This window comes from Porites lutea, chromosome 6, assembly GCF_958299795.1.
Source record: "Porites lutea chromosome 6, jaPorLute2.1, whole genome shotgun sequence".
NCBI lineage: Eukaryota > Metazoa > Cnidaria > Anthozoa > Scleractinia > Poritidae > Porites > Porites lutea.
In genome coordinates, this window is record NC_133206.1 from 30,742,624 (window position 1) to 30,759,712 (window position 17,089).

Here is a 17,089-nt window from a genome sequence, read left to right on the forward strand (position 1 = left end):
CATAAGCAACAGTCCAAAATCTAGGAATGACGAAGTCACGATTTCTAAGATGATACTGAGATAAGTCCGCAATATAGGGAGGTGCCAGGCCATTTTCAAACGCGGCACAGATTAGCTCAGTCGGTAGAGCACTTGACTGCCGAACGGGAGGTCGCGGGTTCGATTCCCGGGGCCGGACCGATACTCAGGGTCTTAAAATCACTGAGAATTGAAGGTACTTCCTTGACCTTCCTTTACCCTGCAGGCGGCTGGACCTTCGCGTGGCTCGGATGACCACGTAAAATGGCGGTCCCGTCTCCATTAGGAGACGTAACATATAGTGTCCCAATTAGCACTTTCGTGCTAAATACATTGACACTCAAATAAAGTGCCTTTTTTTTACTTTGCACATTAAGATTGTAGTGGCTTGTAGTCGCCGCGTATGAAGTGTTGGTAGTTTCGCTCTATGCAAGAGTTCCTCGTACGTCGATTTGTTATCACTCGATATCACAGTACACAGCGCGTAGTGCTCGTTATTGAATTCGTTCTAGTCTCCTGGCATCAGAAGAACGACAAAAATGCCAGGCAGTTTGACAGTATGTGAGATGGGGTATAAGTCGTATAACAGCGAATTTAACAATATGCAATTTACAGAGATGCCAACCTCTGGAGATTTAAAATCTGGAGACTCTGTTTGCCATTAGCCCACTACCCCCGGAAATTTAGGACATTATGTCAAGTCTTACATGATGTAGATACCATCAAAAGTCGCGATCATCGTTTTGATGCCAGAAATAATCTTTGTCAGTGACTAAATTGGTGTAAAATGCCTCAGAAACAGTATTACGAACAAGAAAAATTCAAGTTTTGAACTAAAAATGGGCTAAATTTCAAACTAAGGCACAGGAAAGCTCAAAAGATGATTTTATCCGGGAGATAAAGCGGCCCGTACGGGAGACCGGGAGATTGGTGTCGTATCCGGGAGACTCCCGGATAATCCGGGAGGGTTGGCATGTATGAATTTAGCAGATGTAGGAATGAGGTTACGTAATCTTAGGAGAACGCCAGTTTGAGAGGAGGCTAGCCTGCAGTGCAGGCGTATTTTGGGTGGGCGAAACCTTGTTCGTGTTCGTAATATTGTTGTAGCCGCCATCTTTGATTTTATGTCAGTGGAAGATTGGGGAGAGTAGAAATAGTAACCCTTACGGTAGGTGCGAGGGCGAAAGAAGGAAAGTTTCAACGTGGCGCTTTCACGAGCAAATTGTGCGCTCAAAGAAAACGCCCGCACTGCAGGCTAGAGGCTTTTCTACAAACATTGTTTACATGACTCGAAAATGACAGGTGATCGTCTGGGGTAACCCCTAAGAGCGTTATCTCTGGTTTTCGATCAAATACAGTGTCGTTAATAACGATGTGTAAATCCTTGTGCCAATTCCTCGGGCCCAGACTCATCACTTGGCCTTCCAAGGGTTCTAGACTGCAAAACAGTCCGTATTTTTGCGTATTCAAGTTCGCGCGAACAGTGAAACAAAAGGTCTGGGGCGAGGCTGAAAACGGAGAGCGAGACTGGGGAGACACGCTAAAATGAGTGGAAGTGGCAGTACGCCGACAAAGCCTGTGCCTGCCCCTCGAAAAGGGTGAAAGCCGAAAGAGCCGAGCGCTTCAGATAATTGTAGAATGCGAGGCTGTTGTTTCCAAAAACAAGTCGGCCATTTTTATCGATGGATAAAAGCTGAAAATGTGTTAGTTGCCCTTACTAGAAAAAGGTGAAACGTTACTAAAGTTGGCCGATCTTCTGAAAAAACGAACTTTTCGTTGTCCTAGACGAAGGAGAATCTTTCGCCACAAAGTTTTCTCGCCGTGCGGAACAAAGGTTAGAAACTGCGCCGCGATGCTTTCACAAATTAGAGAAAAACTGAACACGTCAAGGGCGCGAACGACTTGTTGGAAACATTTGACAGCTTGTTAACAACTTAAATCAAAATTTAGCCAATGGGAATTGCCCGTGGCTGGGAGAAGCAGGTAATTCGAACGAATATAATGTATGCAAAACGTACAGTCCGTATTTTTAGCGTCTCTCCCCAGTCTCGCTCCAGACCTTTTGTTTGATTGTTCGCAAGAACTTGAATACGCAAATATACTGACTATTTTGCAGCCTAAATGCCCTACGGGCGTGTGAGGCTTGCGCGCTTTGCGCGAGAGTGAGACTCTTACGCTACACTAAACCGATTTTGAGGAAAAACTGACTGTTTTGCACTCTACAAAGGTTCTGTCTAATAATAAATCCACCTGGCTGAGTCACAAACTAAAACCGTCAGTACAAAGTGAAGTCACGGATTACACAGGTCACACAAACTGTAGTGTTTTAAGGACAAGAGGTAATTAGTCCGACTGTCCGATACTATATATGATAAAAGAGCGTCGGGTTTCTTCAGGGTGAACTTAATACGGTTGTAGTTGAGAAATTAAGAAGTTTCGTGTTTTTTCGATATCAAGACGAAAGCAGACATTTTCACGAGAAGTTCTCGTGAAAATGTCTGCTTTCGTCTTTATATCGAAGAAACATGTGGCCGTACAAGTGAGAGAATAATGTGACGTTTTTGTTTAGAGCACGCTTAATACGGACACTCGGTTCACGGACAGTATGTCCCCTTAATGTCGTATTAAGCGGGTTCCACTGTATTTGGCTATCGGTAGGCTTTTCTTGGAAGCTCCGGTGATTGAGGGCCAATTTGGCGTTCTAAGGAGGTGCCATGGAAAATTTGATTGCCTCATTTAAGAGATGTTGTGGAACTCAGACCCAGTGAGTAATACGCAGTGATTACTCTTTGTTTAACTCGCAACATAGTATATTTCTTTTTAATGATCTCTTGTTTTTTCTTGTATTTATAGAACATGTATATGCTATTTTCCTTTGATTTGATAGTGACGCCCGAGAACGTAACTGGGAAACTTAAGCAACAGCGTTTTGAGTAACGGAAGACAACCAGAAGTGAAGCATTTCCTCTTATAATATACCCCGACGCTACCCCAATGAACATTAGCATTGTCAAGTGTGTTTACTCTCTTAAAGATAACGCCACGTGCAATTTTGGGTGGTTAAGACGGTTTGAAAGGTTCAGGTCGATGATGTCAGTTAATCTGGCACATCGACTGAGTTCGTGCACAAATAAATGAGGTTCCTGCGCCAAAAAAGGTTAATTTCCTCCTTACTATACTACTACCACGCCCACCCAGACTAAGTATGGACTTGAACATTCAATGACGCGAAGGTAACGAGAACGTCTAAAAAAACGATACGTTTAATAAGCAAAACAACAACTTTGCTCGTGAATCACGCTTTTTTGTACAGTACATTTCTTTACCGTTTTTGCATAACTATGACGTGAAAATGCCTATTTTCGTGTTTTACGGAGAATGTAAACAAGCAACGACGAATTTTTATTTCGCTTTCTGAACTTGAATATGGTCCCTGGGAATTCAAATTCAGGAGGGTTGGCGTGCATTTGAAAAAGTAATAAGTAGGAATAATCGCGATAAAGACTGAAAGAACGCAAATTCACTTTTTAAGCGACGTTCTCTCTACTGTTGCGTCGTTGGATCTTAAAGTCCCTAATATCTCTTGACCACAACCACAACGTTTCTTTTGGATTTGAGATTTGTAATCACGGAAAATGACAAGTTAAAAGGGTTAATGGGCCTGGTATTTTTGGTTAAACAAATGTGCCTGAAATGGGAATATAAAACACGGCAAAGCAGGCGACTATCAAAACTTTGCTGGGTTTGAGATTGGAGTCTCCCAGTTCTCCTGCGTCTATCGCCATGGTCACCAGTCACAGTCGCCATTGCATTATTCTGCATGTTTTGCGTTAAGGCAGTCGCGTGTGGACGTGATGACGTTCCAAACATTCGATAAAAATTTGCGGACGTCCAAGGAATTAGATTCCTTAATTAAAACTTCTAATAATAACTTAAGTGAAATTCACAAATCCCGGCCAATGCACTGAGATTCCCTCTCCCTGCCATTATCCTCTCTTGAAAAATTGTAAACTGTCTTCGAAAGGAACTTTCAGGAGAGCAGATTAAATTTTTATCCAGGGGACTGAAGTTTACGCCAAAACCAAAAAGGAACGTACGTAAAGTAATTAATGCCGATATCCAAAGTTTTCGAAGAACACGAGGGAAACAGGAATCTAGCTTTTCAGACACGGAGGAAAGCTTGGCGAATAAGAAAAGTAACTCCTCCTAGAAACAGAGACATTACCCTAGAAAACTACCTAGACTACCTCTCGCAATTTCTACTTGAAGAATTACAAGTGAATGACACTAGAGGCTCCAATTTAATGAAAGAAGAACAAATGCACTAAACGAATTACGAGGAGACCCTAAAATAAGCATCTCTAAAGCTGAAAAAGGAGGGGTAGTGTTAGTTTATCAGGGTCTATGCACTGGAAGAAGAAATATACAGGTGGACCTAGTCACTTCGTATACGTTTCGCCGCCCAAATAAATTCTTCATCGAGCCATTAAATCCACATATGCAAATTCCAACCTAAGCAGTGATTCTTTATTTTCCCTTAAATGAAAGTGGAAAATTTTAAAACATGAGAGAAACTAATGTTAGTCATCTTTCCGATGTACCGATTCGTAGCAAGTTCTGGCAGTCTCCTTCAGTCTTGGCCAAATGGACTTCAATCTGATTTAGTCACCTCTGTTAAAATCCTGCCGAAATAAAAATAAAAAGTAGAGAAGCTGTTACACAATTTGTCACAGTCGAACTAAAGGTCAATCTGACTAAAGAGCGGTTGTTTTCGGTGTCCTGATTACACTGTGAATATCATAATAAAGTAGTTGTGAAAGTACATTCTTATCTTTCAACCTCTCTCCTTCTGAATTACTTGCCCAAATTGATTACAATGACACAGTAGTTGTTTACCATCTACATAGGTAAACCGGTTGGTCCACGGTCTGGGCAAAAGGTACGTAAAATTCAGGACTGGTAAATTTCGTCCCGGAATCGCGTTTACCATTTGTGTAAATCAGTTGCATTTAGCGAAAAACGACCGCGAAGGCCTGAAACCGGTATCAAAGATGGCTTTGAAGAAATGGAACTCGAACTTCCGATTGGAATATTCCGTCCGGAAAAAAAAGGACTACCTTTTCAGACCTTTCGTTGTTTCCGGAAATTTTCTGCTGAACGACCCAAAACGTCGTATTCCATTTACTTTCCGACCGGATTTCCCGAAAACGTTTTGTAAATGGTACACAACCTAAATCACCAGATCGGCGGCTTTCCAAAAGTTTGCAGGCTTTGCATAGACCCAGGCTTACACAACCGTACAAAGTTTATGGCGGTTTTGTTTACACGCTGCCTTGTTGCTAGGCAACTGCTTTCGCCCAAACTGATAGAGAGAGAGAGTAAAGAACGGGCAAGGAGAAGACACGCGAGGGGAGAAAAAGCGCCTGCCCGAGAGACCCATGAAAATCGTTTCCCGCCCCCTATCCTGGCAGCCGCTGTGTGATCTGTCAAAAATTTTGAAAGAAAACGATTGACCTCGTACAAACAAAGTGTGCCAAAGCGTTGTACATTTATATCCTCGGTCTAGATATACATTATAAAGATCAGCTAGGTTATCTAATTATAGAGCGATGGAGCTATAAAACGACGGTAAACACACAGCTTTATATCGTTTTTAACAAAACGAACAACAGAACAGAGTCTAAAATAGGTATTTTTAAAGAATGCATGCTGTGTATTAGATTAAGCTAAATATTGCTCTCTGAGAACACGTCACAACTGTACAGACACCAAAGATCACAGCGCACGTGGAAAATGACCATTGCTTTTATTGTGCAAAGTGGCAGCCCGTCAGCAAAAAATTTCCCGTCCGGGTAGGGGTTAGTATTTTGCCGTTTTTAGCCGTGACACGTCTGAATGAAGCATACATGAGGTAAAAACAATAAAACGGTCAAAGAGTACTGGAAACAAGTTTGAAAAATAAAAAAGATGGCGCCGAAACGCGGGGAATTTTTTTCTGGCTTTCAAAGACGTTTTCTGGAAATTTTCTTCGCGCTGGCTACCCCTCACGGGTTCAGGTCAAATTGAAAGGAAAACAAAAAACCCAGTTTTTATCACAATCCTTGGTTTAAAAGACTGTGGTGGTTTTAAAGGCAGACAAAAGATGTCACGATATCAGGTGGTACCGTTCGCGATTTCTGCAAACTTTGGTTGTAATCTTTCCGCGAAAGTCTACGTAGGTGAAAATCCATACAAAAATGGCGATTTTTTGGTTGGTTTTTAGCGCGAAAAACCCAGTGAAATCCGATAAGCTGGCATTAATCGAAGGTAAGATCTTGAATTTGATGTTTCTTGGTATAAATTTTCCGGTAGTACCCATTGAGATTTGGTTTCGAGTAACTCACAATCAGAGACAAAAAACTCCGAAAGTCACTTCAGTCTTATCATTCAGCCATATTTTAAAGACCAAATCGTGGCTCGAATGCGGCTCTAGCCTGTTAAATTCCCAGATGCGACCGCGCATTCTACGCGATGGTTTTTGGAGCAGACATGTCTTACCATTAAAAGCAGACCTAAACTTTAGAACACAAACTGTACCGAGACGTTTTCAAAGGCTGCAGCAACGAGACAAAAACATCAGACGTCAGGTGGCCTTTGAGCAAATAATAACAACAGTGAAAGGTTTTTCAAATTCGTGCCCCTGCGTGGTAAGTGTTACATTTCAACAATCCTGTCCAGGCTTTGATGATACGCGTGCCATCGACAATGCAAGCCGCCAAGTTCTTTTTGAGCAAAGAATATTTCTCTGATCTTCATTTCAACGATTCGACAAATCTTTTGTCTGACGCCGCTTCTGCTAATGCATACTTTACGTCGAATCGTTGCTTAATGAATACCGTTTGAACAGTCCCATTGAACCAGATTAAAGTGACCCCCAAGATCTCAACTTCGATTATACCATTCAGTGGTGTAATGTAAGACTTTCATTGCCTTGTCCAACAAACAACCTCGTGTTTTCTTGAACACTTATCCACTCGGGAGCCTCTCAACCAAGAGGAAATTTCCGCACTCTCAGAAAGCGAGTAGTAACGATTTTCATGGGCCTCTCAAGCAGGCGCTCCATCTCCCCTCGTGCCCCGTTCTTTCTTGCGCTTAGCACTTCCAAGCCAAAGCCAGCGCAGACCAAAGAAAGATCACGCCTCGCTTAGGGATTGTCGTGCGCGTTGTCGCTTCGTTTCGCGAGAATAACTTAATAACCTCCTTCGTTCGGTCATTACATGGAAATCTCAGACCTTGGCCTTGAAGTATTGACCTTGCTATCGCTCGGTCAATAGTCGAATAGAGGTTATCCAAGTGTTTAAATGCAGAGAGTTTGCTTTGACAAGATACATCGCACGACGATCAAGGAAGTTAAAGTAAATACTGTGTTCTGATTGGCCAGCTGAGCGGGCAAGACTACTTCGACTTCAGTCACGCGCGTGCTCATTTGCGTGTCTCGGGCGTTTTGCTTGACGGATAGCTCCATGCGACATCGATTCATTTAAGTTTAATGAGGAATCAAGACATTTAACGGGTAAAAAAGAAGGTAACAATACACTTCTTACATAAATCTGATGGCTTATCTGCTTAAGGATCTCTCCCTAGGAAATCGTGTACAAACTGTAGCGACAACAAGTAGCTTTTGGCCGCAAGTGAACAGCCAAACTTACTAGAAAGATTACCAAACCACATGCTACAAATGTTAAGCTTGCCTACTTTCGTATGTCAAACTAAACAAATATTAATCCCTTATTAAGGTCTAAATTCCAGAGGGAGAGTAAAGAGCACTAAGAGAGGGCATTCATTTAGAATTACCAAGCGATCAGGAAAACAAGAATGACTCCGCAGCAGAACGGTTGTGGTTTCTTGGGCATAGAGTAGAATAGACGCCGTTTCGACACTTGGAAATATTTCGTGAGTAGCAGCGCCTGACACTCGGGGACGTTTGCACACAAGCTAAATACCCGGCAGTCTGAAAGTGAGCTGGAAAGTTAAAAAGCCTTCTGAGGAGTCCACTCAATTAGTCTCCGAATACAATCAGAGAGAGAGAGCATTAATTTTGAAACTTCATTTAGAAACCTCTCATGACACGCGCTACTAATCACGAAATATTTCTAAGGGTCGGAACGGCGTCAACTCTACTCAATGCCCAAGAAACCACAACCGCTCTGCGTGCGGAGCCATTCTTGTTTTTCTTATAGCTTAGTAATTCTAAATAAAGATAGAATACTTTCAAACTAGTAGAAAAAGGTATTTTGCGGAAATGCTAGAAAATTTTCTGACTGCCGGGCATATAGCCAGAGCGTTTGAAATAACAGAGAGATAAAGGGTTACGTTTACGGCAAACGGTAGACTAAAGTTGAGAATTTTTCAAAATAGCAGTCTAAAACAATTCTTAAGGATGAAAATAACGTGAAGCTACTTATTTTTTAGTAGAAGTAAAGAACAGTTGAAGAGGAGTAAAGGAAAAACTTGGTAAAGACCTCGTGACCTCTCTTTCTCTCTATCTCAAATAATTTATTCAATTTTCTTTATCTTGGCCAATTAATTATTCCTCAAAGGCAAAACTATTTTTTACTTGAAACTTCATTTCACACGTTAGTTTAAAAACAGACCAATCCAATCCACCCGCACTCTTTAAAACCAAAAGAGCTCATAACAATGGAAACTATTCCGGAAGTACGAATGTCCACAGTCACACAACCTAGCAGCAGCTTGGATTCGCGGTTCTGACCACTGAGGGTACCTTTTGTTGCATGAAAAATGAGGATCTGCTCGATCAAAATCTACCAACCCGGCATCAGTGATCAGAATTGAAAAGCACCAATCACTAACACTTCCCTTCGTTATCTTAAGTTAAAAGATAAATCAACAGACTAAACCTAGACATGCAATTGCAATGACCCCAAGTAGGGGAAAGAGACTTTGCTTTTGGCAAAGCAAGCGAATGTTGGGCGGTAAACTTAGTATAAGCCGAAAGCAATAGATTTAAAAAAAATTACAACCAAGTCTTTACAGGTGCCAGTTATATGTCGTCACACGATGCGCGAAATACCGTGAATTTTCTACTACGCCCATCCCCAGTGTGGTTATCGCGTTTGTCAGAACGCATCCTAATCTGGTGTTCCTGCGGTACAAAGGCAGAAAATGTCGAGCTATCACGGGCGACTGCCGATTAGCCGCCTCTATTAATTTTATCAGGGGCATCTCGGCCCCAGGAAACTGGACTCCTAGGGAGCTTAAAGTGGCTGAACACAGTTTTGCGGGCAGTCAGCGGTATAAAACTCGAGTGACGGCGCGTGTTTTAAATTAGACAAACAAACATGGCGGCGAAAAAAGCAATGGTACACAGAAGACGATTTCTCAAAATCTACTCATTAAAATGTTATGATATTTGGCAGAAGTGTTACTTGAATCATATGTATTTTTAATAATGAGAACTTTAAAATGAAAGTTGACAACCGAATTTTGTGACACGTTTAATAATTACAGTCCAATTATATTATTATCTAAAAACCCGACTGTTAAAATTTGGTCAAATAACTTTCAAATGGTAATGATTAATTATCGTAAGCTGTGTGCAAGTTTATAGGAAAATCCAATTGGCGAATTTTAGATAAGCTGAGCAAAAGTGAAATTTTTAAGGTTGTATTCAATCGTCCATGTTGCCATGGAAACTATGAAAACGTCAAATTTTACCTGTCAATCAAAATATTTCATCAGTATATTTTTCACTTGCCAAGTTTCAGCTTGTGAGCTGGAACCTTTCTCTTGCCATGATTTGGCAAATGACATACTCACAAACTGCCAAAACTATGTTCAGCCACCTTAAGCAACGACGACGGCGACGGCAGCGAGAACGGCAAAAGCCCAATAGGTTTAGATTCGCAAAATAACATCTTTGCACGTGCATCACGCTTTTTTGAACATTACTTAGCCGTCGTTGCACGACTACAACGTGAAAGTGCCTAATTTCGCGTTTTGTAGAGGACGGGAACACAAAACAACAACTTCTTTTTTTTTTCCTGAACTTTGATACAATCCTTTGGAATTCAACTCCAAACAAATTTGCCAACCTGTGACGAATTAAATGAGATGGAATAAGCGCGATAAAGTTTGAGGCAGCGCGAATTCGCTTTTTAAGTGACGTTTTCGTAGCCGTCGCCGTCGCCGTCGTCGTTGCTTAAGGTGGCTCGACTGGATTTTTAAGGGGATATACCTCCCAAGTCTGAGCATTGACTACGTCGGCATGAGTAAAGATATGGGAAAAACGGTACCATAACTGTATTTTTTTGAAGATGAAAATTTCTTATGATCCGGGTTTTATTGCAATCGAAGTCGCCATGGCAACGTAATGACGCCATTACGTTTTTTATATATCTTTAGTGTCCCTAAAGGTGAACGATTCGTATCTTAACGACGACCTGAGTATTGCCAACTGTTCATCGGTCTTTACGGTTGAGGATCACGAAAACATTCCCGTTTCCCGACAAGAAATTTTGTAATACGTTATGTTCTGCCACTGAAGTTGAGAAATTGCTAAGAAATTTGAATAACTAAATCCACTGGGCCTGACTGCATATCACCTCGCATCCTAAGAGAATGTGCTCAAGTGTTGTCATCTCCACTGGCTTTATTTCTGAATACATCATTCTCTCAAGGTCAACTACCATGTTAAGGAAGTCGGCCCACATCACTCCAGTTCACAAGAAAGGGAGCAAAAATTCTTATGGAGAACTCCCGCCAAATATCACTGACTTGTATTGTATGCAAGATTGCTGAAGCCGTGGTAAGGACTCGTATGGTTGACTATTGGCCAGATCTCAATCTTTTTAACCCAGACCAATTTGCGTATCTAAGGGGTAAATCTACGTTGGCAAAATTACTTGCATGTTACAACGACTGGGCAAAGGCTAGGAATCGTTCGCAGCAAACGGATATCATCTTCTTATATCTCTCTAAGGCTTTCGATAGTGTGCAACATGAGCGTTTGTTGCTGAAACTACAACGGCATGGGATAGATGGCTCTCGATCACTGTGCATTAGAAATTTCTTGACGAACAGAAGGAAGGGTGTCGTGTTAAGGGGCAATTGTTCAGATTAGTCACCCGTAATTTCAGGCGTGTCCCAAGGAATAATACTCGGCTCAATCTTACTTGTCATTTATATAAATGATATTTCGACAAACATAACATCAATAGTCAAAATCTACGCTGACGACACCAAAATCTATCGCACGATCAATGAGCCTGATAAGGATATCCCAGCCTTACAGCTTGACCTGAATAGATAAAGCGATTGGGCCAAAAAGTGGCAGTTGCGCCTTCATCCTGAAAAATGTGGTCATGCGTGCAACGCACAGTAGGGACAGATCTAAGCCAAGTTACTCTCTAGGTGTGCCGTTTGGGGTTACTCATGAAAATTGTGCTTTTGCCATCTTTCGTAGATGGCCGCATCAGGAGGCTATGACGAAAACATGGTAAGGTAACATATTTTCCTCACCTTTTTAACCCACGGTCAAAAATGGTAAAAGAAATATGATCCTCTCGCTAGGTTTGGGGCGTTTAAGAGGTCAATGAGATAGTTAAAGGGAGCTACCATCATCATCATTATCGTTCAATCGTGCCAGTAGGCACATAAGGACGGGACATCCCCTCTCCACGATCTTTTGACTCGTTTAGTTGTTTGCTTTTTTTTGTTTACCTTCTGCGCAGTAATTGCTTGGTAATCTAAAACAAAAGGTAGCCTGACAAAAAGCGCTGCTCTGTACAACGAGTGTTATTGCGGCTGCTTTATGGAAGGGTAACTGGCTCATTAATAAGTGCTTTCAATAAGTGCTTTTACAATTAATTCCTTCTTATGCCTTAGATTTCTCTTTTCGGAAAGAAAACGATGATGCAGTAGTTGTAGAGGAAGCTCCTAATACGATCTTATCCGTTTCTTTTAATGTAAGGAGACGGATGATGCAACTGACGATAAAAGGTAAGAATTAAAAAACGCCACTGCAAACTACAAGTACGTGTAGTAAATCTTGTCACCGATAGAATATGCTTTGTACTTGGATTACAATACGACGCAACTCTTGGAGGCACAATACCCCTTCACAATGCACACCACTGTTCGAGGTTTTAAAAAAACCTTAAGACAATCATTTGGAAGCCTGCAATTTAGTTTCTCAAAACTCAAAAAGGAATTTTAAAAGAAACATCGTGCGGCCTCACAATGTAGCATTTTCAATAAATAAAATCTGATCCGTCAGGTTTTTTACTCTCACTTAGTGACACAGCAATGGAGGAGGACCCAGTGTTCGGTCTCTTTCCAAGCAACGGAGAAATCAACAACATGCTGGAGCAGGTAAAGAACTGACATCTTACTCCAAAAGGACGGCAATATTCTCACTTTTTTAAATATCTATGTTATTTAGCCCTTTTTGCCTCGATTGGCAGGTGCATGATTCACTTAAAAAAGAAATTTCACTGTGAAACGGGGGCATTGAGGTGTTTTGATGATCAGACAATTTAATCACGCCTTTTTGAGCTCATGTTAGACTTAATGGACTAGGCAAGGGTGTTTTATATCACTGATCTGTTTCGTTTGCCTCATAAAATCCAGGTTTCCTTGAGAAATCTCATTTACGATATGTAGCAGCTCAAAGCCTCTACTTAAAGCAATTCTGATTCTTTTTTTTCTGAGTAGATGAATGGAGGCGTAGAGGAAGACAGTGCAGAGGGGGAAGTGCCTGAAGAAGATGTAGAAGAGGAAGACAATATAGGAGTTCAGGTCCAGCAGTCTACACACCAAGAATGCAGTGAACCAAGCTTAGTCAGGTGAGCAGGCAAATCCACTTTGGGACCAAATCAAGTTTAGCGACCGGCACCTCCACCCGTACTCTCTAAGGCTGAAAGAGCCCATCCGCCTAAGGTACCAGCTCATAGTAACAGTGGAAACTATCCGGGAAGTGCGAATTCCCACAGTCATTGCGGTTCTGACAACTGAGGGAACCGTTTGTAGCATGAAAAATGAGGATCAAAATCTACCAACCCGGTATCAGCGAGGATTAAAATACACCAAACACTAACACTTGCCTTCTTGCCACTTACAGCCCCGCACAAACAATCAACACCATCGCCTGATAAAGACGAAGAGAACGCGGTCGAAACGTCTCAATCAGCAAAAAGTGGCTATCTGTTAGAAAAACGATAAACAAAGCACGATGAATATCATTCATGTCAATGATAAAGAACTATTCCTTGGTAGATCTGCTTGCACTCAGTATTACCAGTAATAGATAACAAAGGAAATAGCTGTCTTTCTTTCTTTCGCTTTTTTACTAGTTTTTTTTTTCTTTTTTTGTGTGTGTTTTCTGCAGTTGTGTATGGTGTCTGGTACCCGACCCTTAATATAGTATAATCATTTACTAATAACCTAAGTAAGGCTGCCGTATCTTTTTAGCCCTCAATGGTTATTATGGGCAACCTGTACTCTCTCTATATTTTACAGCATTTTTTTTATATCACTACAAATCAACGTAGAGTACAAATAAAGTTGTTGTTGTTGTCAAATTAAACAAGTTAAGCACAAGTCACAAGTTACTTCCGAGCATAACTATGTTCAGCACCACTTATCCACAGCTTATAAATTTCTTTCAGCTTTGAGTCAGAAAATCTGGTGGCGGTGGAATATGGGGCGCGAGCTGTGCCGCAGGTACAATACAGATGTGAATCTCATATTTTTTGAGTCAATTATGAAGTAGTCACGAAACTAACCGTAACCTAATAGGGAGTTTTAGCAACGACGACAGCGACGACAACGAGAACGTCAAAACAGAAATAGGGTTATTAAGCAAAACAACAAGTTTGCACGTGCATCACGCTTTTTTGTACATTTCTTTGCCGTTGCTTTACGACTACGACGTGAAAATGCCTAAGTTCACGTTTAGTTGAGGGTGTAAACAGGCGACGTCGAAATTTTCTTCCTCTTTTTAAACTTAAGTGTGGTCCCCAAGAAATTATCTCCAGGAAAAATCGCCTGCATTAGACATTTTCAGTGAATTGGAATAAACGCGATTAAGTTTGAAAAACGCTTATTCGTTTTAAAAGTGGTCGATGCTAAAACTCCCTAATATGTTTTTAAGGCGGACAAGGATATAATCCATGCCGTCAGTGATTCCTCTGAGCCGTTGAAAATCAAGGCACGGTCCACACACATCCGTTTTTGTTTGAAAACGGAGAGTTCTTTCCTCCGTTTTCAAGCATGCGCATTTACTGGAATCCAACACCGTGATGTAATTGTTTACAAAAGTCTCCGTTTCAAACCATCCACACGAGTACAGAATACTAAGGTTGGGTATAATCGAGAGTGCGGCTCTCAATTTTGGCCACCCTCTTGTGTGCGTTATTAATTCAATGAAAGTCGATTAATAAGAACTCGTATTTTCCAATCATCAGACAAACACTGTATCCTTATAAAAAGAAATTTTACACTGTCAATACAATTTACTGAGAATACAAAAATCTAATGATGGCTGCGCATGTCTAAAACTTTCCAATGAAAACAACCAAGTTTCTGGTAGCATCTCATGAAATTGTTTCCAAGATGACTAATAAAGCACAGACTGTGAATTTGCCCACACAGTGTATGACTACTGAAAACAAATAACAAAAGAGTTCAACTAACTCAAAAGGCTTTAAGACGACGTATTACTTTGGTAAAACCACCACTAAACACTACGGATAAGACTCCACCATCTACGAAAGTCTTTTTTTTGTTACGCTTCTAATAACGTCCTTCTGATTTCTTTTTCCACAGGAGCACGCTGAATGGCCTACTGAAGTGGCTACTTTTGTATTTTTCATTTTTCTTTTCTTAATTAGAAACCAATAAAATTAGCTGTAAGTATATCGCTTGTAAATCCAATGGACCTTACAAAGCAAAGACAATCAGTTTTCGGGCAGGGTAGCAAAGAGAGTCATTCTATAAGCACTGTTTAACAAACGAGCAGGAGTGTCTTAACAAGTTTCTAACATCAAACGTAGCGGGTTAAGACTTGACAAAACACGAACTGCTAAAGCTTCCTACAATCCTCGCCAAAAATCCTTGAAACACCCATGCACTTTCCTTTCCCTGAGCAATGTTAAGATGCGATTGCAAACTTACGTTGTCACAACAACATTAGGGTGATTTATAGCCTGCGGAAACACCCGTTTCTCCTCGCTCTTCGCCGCTGGGGACGTTTCGCACGGGAACGTTGGCATTGGTCAAGCCAGTTGTTTGATTTGCGCGCGCCGTCGTCAACTGACGTTCCCGTTCAGTTGCTAAATCAGCCTATAGGGAGAGGGGAAAGAGAGGGAGGGAAAAGATTGTGGACTGCAAATCATAAAACTAGAAATTTTTCTCGACTCTTTAACGACCAATTAAATCTGCGCATTTTATTCATGAGATTAAGACAAAAGGCTTTACGTCATCGGCGTTAATGTATTCCACATTGATGAGATTCCACCTCCAAAAAACAGATAATTCGGTCCCTATACACTTCTGTTTTTGTAGAATATCCTGTTTGTGTAATTTGTGTGGTTTTAAGTCGTTCTTGTTCTTTAAAAAATAGCCTGTTCCAGGCGATCAGATAGTAGAGCACTGGCAAAAAATTGATGAGGAGAAATTAACTCGCTCTACTATCTGAACGCCTACAACAGGCTATTTTAAAAAAGGAACGGCTGTATTGCTTTCAGTATACAGTATTACCGAGGTTTGGTGTTAAAAATTGTTAAGTAAGGGCTCGAGCCGTTTCAATTAAGGACTCACTGGTGTTTGGACAGGCACGCATTGGAGCTGGACTGGGACTTACGATCTTAGCACGTTTGTTCCCGCCAAATTTTTCCTGCTGGTTTTTTTTTTCAGCATCTAGAGTATCGATGACAAGACAACGAAAAAAAGCCCCCAAAACACTGGACGGGCTGGAAAGGCGACTTCACTTCGAATGGAAAAGTGTGACTCTAGACACGCTTAAGGAGATCGCAAATCATATGCCCCGTCGCTTAAGAAATGGTCGAAAAAAAAAATTAAGTAGGCCATTCTGGCTACTAATATTTCAGTTATTCGATGTAAAATGAATAAGGAATAACATACTTAATTTTACAAAAGGAAGGTTAGTAATCACTGAAATTTAAGAGAACAAAAAATCCAAACTAACTTTTGCAACACCCTGTATGTATAACCTAATGAATTCTCTCCCTCTTTATCACTGTCAAGGCGAACGATCACTGAAAGCCACACAAATAGCTCTGGACTCCCAAGGAAGATAAAGGACAACCTCAGATAATATGGTCGGACAAAGTTTTTGATTTTGTTTTCCGTACAAGTTCGAAATTTGAGCATTAGAGTTCTTGTGGTATTTGCTGACGAAATGGGACACACGGTTGAGATACAATGAATTAAAAGGGACATGGTTGAGATATCACGTTTTGCAAGAAACATCCGAAACTACAATGTTTTAACCAAAAACAACAAACACCTTTAACCAGAAAGTCTGAGGTATTTATTCTGTAGTATCTACCACAAAAGGTTAAAAAATGTCCTTCTAAGTGTTCGTTACAATAGTTTGAGATTTGAACCAATCACAGTGAGAAACATAATCACAACAACCTATCATCTAAACGACTTGAGCATAGTTATTCACTGAGCCGAGACATAATAACGCAACTCCAAAAGCAAACGTGCTTAGACTACTAATCGCTGGACAGCAAGGTAAGTTTGAATCAGGATTGACATTCCGAACTTGTGTTTATATTATTATAATTTCATTTTTTCTGCACGTTCAAGTAACCTAATAGCATACAGAAAGACAGCTTTCGCAAAACGTTGGCTCCATGCAAATACGTTCACTTTACGTGGTACAAAACTGCACACTATACAGTTGTAATGACAAACCTAGGACTCGCGGAATCGTATCGGTAAATCATAGTTAACACCGAGACTTACGTGCATCATACATTTGATTCGTGTCGATATAGGTTATCGTAACCGTCACCGTGGTCAAACGAAATAAATTTGCTAG

General features: G+C 40.9%; 1 protein-coding gene and 1 long non-coding RNA gene across 2 annotated transcripts in view; one reads left to right on the forward strand and one right to left on the reverse strand.

Moving 5' to 3' along the window:
* Positions 1-4,523: 4,523 nt before the first annotated feature.
* LOC140941388 (uncharacterized) overlaps positions 4,524-17,089 on the reverse strand; it is a 67,627-nt gene continuing 55,061 nt past the window's right edge. Inside the window, exon 5 of the long non-coding RNA XR_012166458.1 lies at positions 4,524-4,700. This is a non-coding gene — a long non-coding RNA (uncharacterized lncRNA). The remainder of the gene's footprint in view (positions 4,701-17,089) is intronic.
* Positions 11,483-14,926, forward strand: LOC140940712 (uncharacterized). The gene is made up of 6 exons (XM_073389676.1): positions 11,483-11,515; positions 11,990-12,018; positions 12,315-12,390; positions 12,733-12,863; positions 13,686-13,740; positions 14,845-14,926. The coding sequence occupies exons 1-6, from the start codon at positions 11,483-11,485 to the stop codon at positions 14,917-14,919; spliced, it is 399 nt and encodes a 132-aa protein (XP_073245777.1). The 3' UTR covers positions 14,920-14,926.

Coding starts and splice junctions, on each gene's coding strand:
- LOC140940712 (XM_073389676.1), top strand. CDS start 11,483: ATGGCCGCATCAGGAGGCTATGACGAAAACATG. Junction 11,516..11,989: donor GAGGCTATGACGAAAACATG/GTAAGGTAACAT, acceptor TTTTAATGTAAG/GAGACGGATGATGCAACTGA. Junction 13,741..14,844: donor GGGCGCGAGCTGTGCCGCAG/GTACAATACAGA, acceptor CTTTTTCCACAG/GAGCACGCTGAATGGCCTAC.